Source organism: Panthera leo, chromosome B1 (assembly GCF_018350215.1).
Source record: "Panthera leo isolate Ple1 chromosome B1, P.leo_Ple1_pat1.1, whole genome shotgun sequence".
Lineage (NCBI taxonomy): Eukaryota > Metazoa > Chordata > Mammalia > Carnivora > Felidae > Panthera > Panthera leo.
In genome coordinates, this window is record NC_056682.1 from 77893170 (window position 1) to 77906197 (window position 13028).

Consider the following 13028-nt stretch of genomic DNA (forward strand, 5'->3'; position numbering starts at 1 on the left):
TAAATTTTAAGGTTACTGACCAAAGAGATTCGTAGGATTGATACAGGGGAGCACTAATACATAGAGAAACAAATAGAAAGAGACGGTTTTTAAAGGAAGTTTCAAATGGGTGTGCAAAAGTATTGACTGTCAAAAAGATGTCTAAAGATAACTTTAAAATAATTTTAAGAAGCTAGATTTGGGGCATATTATTATGGGACTGAGTAAGATTTAGAATTCATCATCATTGCTTCAGATTTTGCCAGAAATGGAATCTCATGGATCCATGACTTGTATTTGAGTTTCACTGTGGGATCTATAACCTGGAAATTTAAATCCAACTTTCTGCTCAGCATTAAAATTACTTTGTACTTGAGCCACAAATACATTTCACCATTTCTATTTTTCTGGTCAAAGGATAGCATAAAGGAGAAGGATGTCAACAAAACTGAACTTGCACCCATTATAATTTTGCTTAGAATGCCCTGTTCAAGACAAGATATGCCTAAAAGAGAAGCAAACCTATTCAGTACCATATAAATTTACTAAATTGAGGAAGTCTAAAGAAGTCCTTCATTAAATTTCCAATGGGATGTGAGTTTTAACCAAGTCTCAATGGAGACCTGGTTTCCGAAGAACTCAAAAATCCTTCTGTTCAAAGAATGTTCATGTCAGATAAATGCGGATCTCTGTGAGTGTGAGAATGTTCTCACTGCTGTGAAACTTATAATTAAACAAGTTTTTGTTGTTATTGTTGTTATTGCTTTTAATCATTGGTTCAGACTAATTATAGTTGTTTTAAAAAAAAAAAAAAACAAAACTCGAGAAATTCATGAGAGGTACCAAAGGGAGAAAAAGACTTGGTAGACATGGATAGAACACACTACTAAATCTCTAGAGATGGCCATCTTTGGAAGTAGAAGTGCTAAGTGTGAATCTAGAAGGCTTAGAATTGGGGCTTTTCATGAACTCAGCTCCACAAAATTCTTTCTGGGGTGCACTAACTCACTGCAAAATAGTTGCCAGATTCTCAGCCTGAAAATTAATTTCCATGATTTGTCAGCAATAGTAGAATGAATCTTAGAGAATGAGGATCAATTGGATCATGTTTGCATAGCAGCTTCATATGGTAAAGACATATTGACGAACCTTAGTTTTCATTATAAGTTCAGAGGCCCATCTGAGTTGTTGCTCATGACACCAACACAATATGAGGGGATAAAAGAAGTGCTTCCATTAGCCTCTGGCATCATGGAGCTTGGAAAGCTGAAAACTCTTGGAGACAGAAACACTGCAGGTGTACCTCAGCCCTTTGGAAGTGGGGACCTATCAAATGAGATCATGGTTGGTGGAGATAAGTGGGTTCTTCTATCCTGATCAGAGGATACTTAGAGCCAACTTTGGTCTTATATTAATCTTAATTATTTGCTTCCAGTGCGGCAAAGTCAATATTACTGTTAGATATTTCTCAGGTGTGGGACAAGTGCCTAGACTGCACAGCATTTTGGTAGTGTGAAGTGGCCCCACTTTGGCTTGGATGTGACAGAGCGACACCTAGTGGTAAAGTTTAACTGAGCATATTTGTTCTGTGAACATACCCAATTCTAAGCCTTTTCACAGATGTAGACACTGTATAGAAAGGGATTATATGATCAATAAATATGCTTACTCAGAAAGTGTAAGTGCCTCACTTCAAGGTCTGGGAGAAGGAAATTTAAGACGCTCTACCAGACTGAGTCTTTTGTTGTTGTTGTTTAAGTTTAATTTATTAGAGAGGGGAAGAGAGAGAGAGAGAGAGAGAGACAAAGGGCACAAGTGTGTGCACACACATGTGAGGGAGGGGCAGAGAGAGAGAGAGAGAGAGAGAGAGAATCCCAAGCAGGTTCCACACTGTCATCATAGAGCCCCGTGCTGCCACTGGGGTTCAAACCCACAAACCATGAAATCATGACTGGAGCCACAGTGGGATGCTTAACCCACTGAGTCACCCAGGCACCCCTCCACCAGACTGTCTTAACAAGATTTCCAGAGTCATGCTCATATGAGAAGGGAGAGGTGGAAGGGCAGGAAGACGGGCTGTTTTGGTAGACCTCTTGGAAACACTAGATAGGTTTATCTGATTTATCTAAGAAGAATGAACAAAGTGAAGATTTTATATTTCTCAGAATTTCACTTGGTTATGTGTGTGGGTGGAAGAGGTAGCATTGTGTGTTAAAAACTAACTAGGAATTATATTTTCACTGGTTTTCACATCAGAATGCAGTCACATCAGTGGTAAATACAGAATGTGTCTATGGGAAGAAGTTAGAGGAAACAATATGGTGGTTCATTGGAAAAGGGTTGTTTGCTTATCTGGAAGTGGCATTCACAATGCAAGTACACTTTAAAGAAAATAACAACAAAATACCCAGTAAATTAATAAATATCTGGCAGGGCAGATTGTGACAAACTAATCTCCATCTCAGTGGAGGAGGACAAAAAAGAAGAGAAAGGGGGATAATAATAGACACAATATAAGAATTTATGATACATTCAAATCTAAATCAAGTGCTTTATGTATATTTTCTTATTAGATTCCTATACTATTCCTTTGAAGTAGGTACTGATATTGTCTTCATTTTACAGATGAAGACATGCAAAGTCATCTTTCTTAACATCACAAAGGTGCTAAGCTAAAAACGCCAATATTTTAGTCTTTTAGTATTTTGGTCTTTCTGATCCCAAAGTTCATGCTCCTGGCTCTCTACTAAAAATGTCACAAGAATTTTTATCACTTCTTGGTGAGACATTGACCATTCTGCTTTGAAAAGTTTGTCCATTAAATGTCCTTATCTAAACCCTGTTAAGATCAATTGGATTTCAATTAGAATGCAATAGATTACAACATACATGGTTTAAACCTTCTTTGCTCTTTTCCATTGTGCACATATATTGGAATACTTTAATTTTTTTGTGATTGTTTCTTTTCAGAGGCAGTTCAGCAATTTGAATCTTCACTCTGCTGTTGTCCTAATGTAGATTAAAATGAATAATGAAGCACTTGAGTATTTTCTGGTAGATTATTGTAATAATACCATACCATTTTCATTTTGTTGTTGTTGTTTTATTTTGTTTTGTGTTGTTTACTGGCTTCTTGGAGTTCGTTTTCTGCGTGGTACAAGGCACGACGCCGTTGCAGGGTATCAGAAAGGCTTGTGTTTGGCTTGGATAGTAAAGAGAGGGCTTCTCTCAACTTCCTTTTTGGTATTTTGCCGTTTTGCCATAAGAGAACCCAACTGTTTCTGCTTGCTGCAGACTGCCTCATCTATGGGGAGGGGAGTGGAGAGGCTCTGATGAACCTCGCACCTCCTGAAGCCTGGTGGCTTATGGGGGCCTCTCAGGATTGGGGCACTCCTTTTGACAAGGAGTTGGAGAACAAATGATGCTCAAAAGAGGTACTAAGTTGGAAAACATCTAGGGTGAAATGCATTTGGACGTATTTTTTTTTCTAGTTTTTAAGATGTGAGTTCTCTGGATGGGCCTCCTCGTTATGTTAATCTCATGTATTTGTCTGGAATATTAAGATCTTGCCTTGATTCCCTCCTACAACCTCCCCAGAAAAAATGATCTACCTCAGCTTAGAGAAATTTCATATTTGTGCCTTTTTTACACAGATTGTATAGTCTTTGGCTTTTATTACTTTGTCTTTTTATAACACTTTTAAAAATATGATGAAGAATTTCCAATTGAAAACTCTAAAATTCCTCTTGTTGTTTTCATCTTTCATGTCTTTGCTTTGAAGCTGTGTCACTTAGCCATTGAGCAGAGAATGAGATCTGGGTAATGGAGGCAGTCCTAGCCACTATTATATGATGCTGGCGAAAGGGCTCTTATTGAGAGTGGATTTCTTGTAATTGGGCCTGAAAGATCCAAAGAAAGTTTCTAACAAGGTAGAAGTGGCTGGTATGCTTTGTCTTAGTAGTTATGAGCACTGAGTACTTGGAAAAAGGAACTTGTCCCAGGCATCTATTAAAGGATAACACACTAAGGCCAAATACATTCTGTTCCAAATATAAGGATAACACCATATTAAAAATTCAGAATTCTATTCCCATAGTTTATTACATAAAGACTTTTAGGGAAAAATTATATAATAATATCGATAGATACTAAAAGTAGCAATTGAGAAAATTCAACAATGAGTCCAATCAACCAATTAGTCAATCAATAATCAATTTGCAAGGAAATCTAAAGAACTACATATTTAAGGTAGGAGCAAGAAAGATACTCAATAAGGAATATAAAACAGAAGAAAAATGACTTTCGTTTTATAAAAATTTCAAAACTTTTCTATGAAAAAGTACCATAAACAAACCTATTTTTAAAAATTGATTTGGAGTAGAATTGCATTTTATGAGACAGAGGTTTAATATGTTGAACTGTTTAAAATTGAGCAAAAGAGGATAATCTAATAGCAAATAGACAAAAGATGTAGAGAAACCACTCACAAAAAATCCAAAAGTCGTTGAATATATGCAAAGTTGCTCAGTCACTAGAAGATGAGGAAACTCAATGGATTAGCAGCTTTTAGACTGGTCACGATTAAAACAAAGCAAGTAAAACAATAATGCCTATTGTGGCTAGGTTATGAGCAAAGAAGTATTGGCACACATTGCTGGTATAAATTGCATTTCATCCTGTTTTAGAAAGCATGTTGGCAATATCAATTAAAATTAAAAATATAAATACTTTTGACTCTGCACTACATCTTGGGAATCTGTCACATGGAAATGACAGTGCTACTAAATACATAAGCATGCTTATTTTAAGCATTATTTTTATTTGGGAAAACTGAGGAGCAAAGTAAATGCTAATCAATAAAGCAACATTATGATCCATTCACATCACAAAATACTATGCACCACTTAAAATAATGAATTAGAGCTATACTGGTTAGCATGGAAAGATTTCCATCAATTCTTCTTGAGTGAAGAAAGCAAAATATGTATAATATGATGAAAATTTTGTAAAAAAAATAAGCATTATCAAAATTATTGAACACTCATTAATCTGCAAGACACTATTTTAGAGATTAATGCAGTGACACAAAAATTATATTACCTGATATTTTGAAGAAGGACAAATGATGCTCAAGGGATGTACTAAGTAAAAAGGCAAAAGAATTATATAATGTAACATAGACCTGCTTTAAAAATGAATGATTTAAATAGTGCTATGGTTTCCAGTGAGTTATTATAAAAGGTTCTGCAATTCATATGTGTATCAAAAATTACCTATATAGCCCAATGAGTCATGTTAGTATTATGAGTCTTAGTTTCTTTTTAAAAATTTTTTTTAATGTTTGTTTATTTTTGAGAGAGAAAGGCAGAGTGTGAGTGGGGGAGGGGCAGAGAGAGAGGGAGACACAGAATCTGAAGCAGGCTCCAGGCTCTGAGCTGTCAGCACAGAGCCCGATGCAGGGCTTGAACTCACAGACCATGAGATCATGACCGGAGTGGAAGTCGGATGCTTAACCGACTGAGCCACACAGGCGCCCCTGAGTTTCTTATAATAATATTAATGACAGCATCTGGTATTGGTAGAAAGAGAATTTGAGATAATATAAGTAAAGCACTCAGCACTGTGCCTGGCAAAGAATGAATGTACATTAAATGGAAGCTATCCTTCTCATTGTCAATATTATTGTTTTTCAAATGCTGAGGTTGTGTATTTTTTTGAAAGAATAGCAGAGGTGAAGTGCCCTTCTCATCACATCACATTAGCAAGAACATTCATACCAATATGAATTATTTCTCGTGATATTAACCTCGATCAACGGGCCAAGATAGTGTTTGTCTGGTTCCTCCATTTGCTATAAATTACTTTCTCCCCATCCACCCTCTGCAATCTTTTTTTTTTTTGAAAGTCCATAACTAAATCCAGCTCACACTCAAGGAAGTATGAATGAGATATTAAACATTTTCTCTGGGAAGTGGGAATATCTACATAAATTATAAAGAATTCTTATGTAATGAAGATTTTTTCTCCCCTATTTATTTATTCAATCATTTATTTACATGTACTCCTGTATATTTCTTTTATACTTTAAGTTATAATCTAATACTGCATTCTTTTGTTGTTGCTATTTTTCAGATTATTCCAGCTTTAGACATTGGGTGCTTTTTCACGTAGACTCCTGAGTCCCTGTGACATGCTCCTGTCCTTTTGTTTTTTGAGCACTTCCTTACTTTCTGACATTACAAGATTCTGAAGGTTCATCTTATATTGTCCCTGCCTTGGCCCTAGAGCCAGCCATTTCTCCAGGGACTCTTGGTTCCTTTTATTGGAGAGTAGTCTTAAGAAACCAAAATCTGGGCACTGGGATGTGTTCATTGTTACTGAGGTCTCCAGCCTCCCTCAGTAGACAGATCTAAGAAATATATATATATATATATATATATATATATATATATATATATATAATATGATTCTTGGATTACTAACCCAAGTTTGTAAACATAATTATTTCTCTATGTATCTATCTGCATCTATCCATTTGCATTTTTCATTAGCTTCCAGTTTCTAGGCAAAACATTGTTTTTTCAAGTTACTTAGGTCAGCTCTTTTTCCCTTACCCCATTCCATAAGTGGATATCACTTGTGATGAAACTCATATTTTCTGATTGCACAGCAAGTAGAGTTTCATACTCAAGTTTTTCACATAGAAAATATTTCCCTGTTAGTAACCAGACTGCTTTCCTCTTAGTAATCTGTAAGCTACATCTCTAACTTGTGTGTTTTTATTCCAGTCTTGTTGCTTATATATACCATCAACTTTTGTCCTTCTTTCTTACTTAGTCTTTGCCAGGCCCCCACCTATAATAGGGCTGCTCTCCTGTTTCTTTTCATCTTATGAGAGATATCCTCACTGTGACCTCTTTTCTCTGATGGCCTCCTGAGATGTAACTCTTGTGCCTGGACCTTGGGAACCTTGGGACCTTAGGAACCATTCATTGGCATTCAGTCTTAGCATCTGCCTTAGCCCCAGTAGAGAAGTGCATCTACTTGATTCTCTCCCTGTCCTGACCTCTGGCCTCCTCCAGTCAGCCAGTCTTCTCAGAATTCCCATTCCCACTTAGAAATCTCTACAATCTCAATGGCTCTCCTCATACCACATTGGGCTGCAATTTGTTCTGGGATGCTGCATAACCCTTACCTAGACCCTCCCCACAGCTACTGTCACAGCACCATATTGGCCACTTGGCTTTGTGTTTCAGAAGAATCATGGCCCCTTCAACAAAACTCCTTTACTCCTAAATCTTTCCACAAACTCTAAGTGCTTTCTGTCATTGAGATTTCCATTTTCCATTCCCTCAGGGCAAGGTACAAGGGGAAAGGCTGCCTGGCCCTTTCTCATGAGAGCATCAATAACTTTTCTTTTGTTCCCCTCCAGTTTGCTAGTCCAATTCTTTTTCACTTTTTAGGTTTATTTATTTATTTTGAAAGGCAGGGGAAGTGCAAAGAGAGGGAGAGAGAATCCCAAGCAGTTTCCACACCTAGCGCAGAGCCCAATGCAGGGCTTGATCTCACGATGGTGAGATCATGACCTAAGCAGAAATCAAGAGTCGGATGCTTAACTGACTGAGCCACCCAGGTTCTCCTGCTTTATATATTTTTTTATAGATTACAAAGAGGAACCCAACTATTTAAAAACTCAATAATGGAATATTTGTTACCTATTTACATAATTTTTCCTTGTTTCAAACTGGTAAGTGTCAGAAATGAGGTGATTTATTTTCAGTCACCCTCAAGGAAACCATTACTATTGCCTGAATGGCAGAACCAGGAGCTAAGAGGGGTGAAGAGTCGAAAGCCAACCTTTAATATTTCAAAACAATATCCAACCACATATATGCACACATATGTATATGTAGATACATGTATAGTCACAAAGGTAGTCACATAGAATTTTCTACCTACTTTTATGCAATCTGTTATTTCTTTGAAAGCAGTCCTCATAATTGGTTATTTCTAGGATGTCTCACATGTGCTCATAAATACCCAACTCTAGGCTAAAAATAGACTTCTACACTCTGCTGTCACTCTGAAGTGCAGGAAGCCTAGCAAAGGTGTCTTGCTGCTGCCATTGCTGTCAGCACCTATACAGGCCATGCCATGCTGATTCCAACCTGCAGAAGGAAAAACTTCTCCCTTGGACTTTGAACCACTGTTACCTCAATCTCAGTATTGATGCCTTGTGCTCTCAGCATCCCAAGGGCATGGTGTAGGAAAACAGCTTTTTCAGTTCCCTTGTCATTTTCTCACTGGGGCCTTTCTCCCACAAAGTATCTCCCACAGAGTATCCAGATGGGGGGTGGGGGGGCCGTGGGGGGGAGAGGGAAGAGATGGATAGGGAATAAGGAAGTGGAAAGTCAAAGCAAAATCATCTTAGCAAGAGGCAATTCAAATTACGTAAATATACCCATCCCTGCCAGCTGCCACTGTCTTCATAGACCAAGACGGAATATTCAGCTAACTCTTCCTGTATTAAGAGATTTTCCCCAAGAGGATTTCTTTCTTTCTTTACAGAAAGGTCCTTGGAGGATTTGTTCTGCCAGTCTTCTGGACATACACCTGTTTGAAATTCTAAAGTGCACAACATGCAGGTTCAAACTTGGACCCTGCCATATACTAGCATCAAATGTAACAACTTAAATATGTCCTTAATTGTTTGTCATCTAGGACTATATTTGTGCTATTTATAGGCTCTGATAATCTTGCTGGTGGGCAGGGCTGTGATACCATGTTAGGTAGTTGCTTTCATTTATTTTTTCTAACTAAATCTCTATGAGTAACATAAAATTACTGGGTTTTGTTTGTTTGTTTATTGTTTTTGGTTTGTTTGTGGGTTAGGAAATGAAGACTCAGAAAGGTCTAAGCTGGTGCCCTCTACATCACCTCATAACACTTAGCATGACCCTGCACAAACAGGGTTCTACTGATACTCAGTGACATAAATGTATATTTTACTTTTTACATAATCCACATTCATTTTCTTTCCAAGTTCCTTTCAAAGGTTCATTTTGAAGCATTCACAGGAGGTAGCCAATAGTGTAGAATAATACATATGCTTGAAGAGGTCAGAGAGATTGCATGAAAAATAATGAAATAGATATGTGAACCTGAAAGTCTGGAGGTGGTTAAAAAGAAAACAGAGGGCAAAGCATACTTTCAATCTTTGAGAAAATTTTAGTATCCTTTCCTAAAAATGCAGCTAATGAAATGCATATTTTCAGCATATTATCTATTTAATTTGAATAATTCTCCAATTTGAATCATTTCTTTAAATTATTGAAGTATAAACAAAGATATCTAACTCATGATTATTTATTCATTACAATAAAAATGACTTTCTATTATATATTGCAATCTAGAAACTTGAAGACCTCTAACATTGTTATTTTTACATAAATGGTATGTTCTGTTAAAAATATGGATAAACAAACAGAACTAAAGCTAAATTATATTTCCACTCACTATTAACATGTTGCTCTTTTAATATTGTGGGTGTTGCCCCACGCATATAATTTTTTTAAAAAACTGGGATTATTTTGTGGGTACTGCTTTGTAATCTGTTTTTCCATTTAAAATAACTTTGTAACATATAGGCATTTGATAATGTATGTTTTTGTGATGTATTTTAAAAGCCTTGGTTGAAGTTGCTTTCTTAAGTTGCTTTCTTCTATAGGGGTTTTTCCAACAACAGGGGTTTGTTGGCAGACCAACAAACTCTACACTTACTGAAATTTTTTTGGACCACACAGGTGACATGAACTGGAACATCAAACCAGGGCCAGGCTTGGGGTTCAGTTGTATCTACCAGCCTCACAGAGATAGGAAAGTTCCCTGGATGTTTTTCTTTGAAGTGTTCTTTTCCTTTTCCTTTCCCCACCACCCCACCCTCCACTCTCCTTCCTTTTCCTCCCCTTCCCTCCTCTCCTCTTCCCTCCCCTTCCCTTCCTTTCCCAGATGCTCACCCTTCCCCCGTCCTTCTCTTTCTTCCCCTCTGCTTCCCTTCCTATTCTTTCCATGCCCTGCTCTGCTCTGCCCACCTCTCCCCTCCCTTCCCTTCCCTTCCCTTCCTTTTCTTTCCCTTCCCTTCCTTCTCTCTTTTTTAACATCATTCTGCCTACTCTGATGCTGTATCCCTCTAGGGCCCCACCCCTTCATTGTGGTCTCCTGATGAACTCCCCATTTTGAATGGACCATATGCTTTATCTCCTGTCCCCACTCCCCTCATAAGGCTGAATAAAGTTCAGGTATCCAGGGTTCTGCAGAAAACCTCAGTCCAAAAAAACAAAACAAAACAAAACTGATTTTGGCACTCAAATATCCACTATAGATTACTATTTTACTTTCTTTTTGGCCTCTGCATTTTCCTACTTCTCTGCCAGCTTAGCAATGCAGTTAAAATACATATAATATTTTATTCAAGATTTGACTTGTTTTAATCAAAAGGATTGTTCTCTGCTATATGATGAAAATGAAGGTCAAGGATATTTACTTTGAAAGGTTAAAAATATATCATGTATACTTATATTTTTATTCTTCCTAAAATTAAATGATCCTTTATTTAATTGAAACATTTATAAAATAATGGATTATAAAATTTAGGATTCCACTCCCAATCCCACTCCTGATCACCAACTAGGATTCTGGTCATCCGTGTGTGAATTTTTCCCTTACACCAACAAGTAATTCTTGGATACTAACTGGGTGTCCTGGATCCATCTCTCATCCAGCAGCCACCCAAGAGTTCACTCAGAGTCACTTCATTAGGGCAAAAGATGCTCCTAGTGCTTTTATCACTTAGAAAATTACAAAGGTTTTAGTAGTTCAGTGCCAAGAATCAGAAGGCAGAGACCAATATATTTTTTCTATTATCTCACATAATTGTTAGTGAAATATCTTTATAAAGGTTATACATTATAACATCATGGTGTATGTAATCACAATACAGCAACTGTATCTTGAATATTTATGAAGTATCAGACATATCTTTTTTTTAAACTAATAGACTTTATTGTTTTAGGAGTTTTAGGATTATAGAAATATTGGTGGAAAGTAGAAAGTGCTCCCATATACCTCCTTACACCCCCTTCTCCCATTTCTAATTATTAACACCTTGCATTAGTATGGTATATTTATTATAAATAAAAGGTAAATATTAATACATTATTAAACATATGTCTTTTGATATATGGTTTTTTTGGATCCTTTCAACAACTGAACAAGATAGATATTATCCCCACTTCAAAAATAAGGAAACTAAGGTTGAGCACTAAGGCTGGATTCACTGAAAAATGTGTAGAAACAAGATCTTGGACCATTATCTTCACTATTTTTTCTATTTTAAGTAATTTGAGAAATCCTATATTTTAACTGTCTTCTGTCTGATGAAATGTATGGTTGGTATTGTATATAATTAAAAAACATTCACAACAGGAAATCATTTTTTTCCTGAGATCTTATCTTTAGAACTAACATGCTTATCTTATATAACTACTAGATTAGAACACCAGTTGGTGGCTACCAACAATCACAATTGGAATGATAATTACAATTTACAATTATAATTACAAAATACAATTATAATTATTTTATAAATACTCCAAATGTGGTATAATTTATTTATGTTATTAGAGGCCTTGGTATTTGTCTAACGGCAATATAGATAACATAAAACAGCAACAGTGCCCTGATACTTCTTTTGCAACACATCAAGTCATTAAATTCCTTGTAGTAACGTGGATTGTTCTCCTCATAACTTAAACTATTTTTTGGTTGTTTTTGCTTCATAACAGCAATAGGTCCTGAAAGGCAAAAACATACTACCATATCTGTAAATTAGTGTGTGTATCATGGTAGACACATTAAATCTACGGCTTTTGTTTCTCATTTGGAAAGTCATTTTATCCAAAGATGAATCTAGTACAAGCAATCTATGTAAATAGTTTACATTGATTTGAATACCCATATCAGAACTGAGTATGTTGTATTGTAAAAAATAATAATAATACTGTTGCTCTTATGATCAAACATATGCTGCATCTAACTTATTTGAAGTACACTGTATGTTGGGATCCAGGTTCTGTCATCCCTTCTCTCAGCTGTTTGGTTTTATAGTAACTCTTGCTGAGTCTCTTGTCATGATATATAATGTAGTACAATATACCTGAAAGAAATGTGTCCAACTCAAACTTTTTAATGTTCTAGAACAACTATAATTTATTTCCTATAATATTTTATGATTTCAAAAGCATGGCACATTGTCATATTATTTGAAAATATATTAATGTAGTATATATTTGTCTTATAGTGAACGGACATCCAATACTCAAAAGAGCTAACATCCGGATTGTTGGAAAGTTAGTATCCAGATCTATAAGAGAAAGGAAAATGAGACATTTATCAAAAGAAGTAGAATAATGTTTCAACACAATGTTATTATCTTAAGAGTTGAACCTTTCTACCCAAAGATACATTAACATCGACCATGGATTAATTATATATCAACAGGAAAAAATGACAAGCATCTTTGGATATCAAAAGAAGGATTTCAACAAGTCAGTTTATAATTTCAAAATATCTTTGGATGAACCATTCACTGGCTCTTCTTCACTAAAAGCTACTCTTATCATAATGAAGTTGAAACCTCTTAGTGTCAAGTGTTCCTTTCGTTGAACTTTAATTTATGTTGTTCCATTACCAATAAATGCCATAAAGAGACTTTACAATTTTTGTTTCTAAAAACTCTCTTAAATTTTTTGGAAATTGTTTCTCAAAATGTATTTTAAACTATATGACTTTATTAGTGTAGTCTAGTATTATTTTTCCCTATTGTCATTCCTCACTTGTGAAAAACTGGAAGTCAACATATAGTGTTCCTGAGTTGCTTGCCTTAGTTCAGAAAGGATTTGAGGCACAGTTGGACAACACCAGTTTCTTAAGAATCTTGCATTTAATATTATCTGTCTATCTATCTATCCATCCATCCATCCATCCATCCT

General features: G+C 35.9%; 1 protein-coding gene across 12 annotated transcripts in view; it reads left to right on the forward strand.

Annotated features, from left to right (window-relative positions):
* IQCM (IQ motif containing M) overlaps positions 1-13028 on the forward strand; it is a 662550-nt gene that overhangs the window by 453927 nt on the left and 195595 nt on the right. For 7 of the 12 annotated variants that reach the window (XM_042935330.1, XM_042935329.1, XM_042935338.1 and 4 more), the window contains one exon: positions 12338-12738. The exons of the other annotated variants lie outside the window; for them this stretch is intronic. In XM_042935330.1, coding sequence (XP_042791264.1) covers positions 12338-12447 — 110 coding nt within the window. In that variant the 3' untranslated portion in view covers positions 12448-12738. Of the gene's footprint in view, positions 1-12337; positions 12739-13028 lie in introns of those variants that run through there. 12 annotated transcript variants of the gene reach the window in all.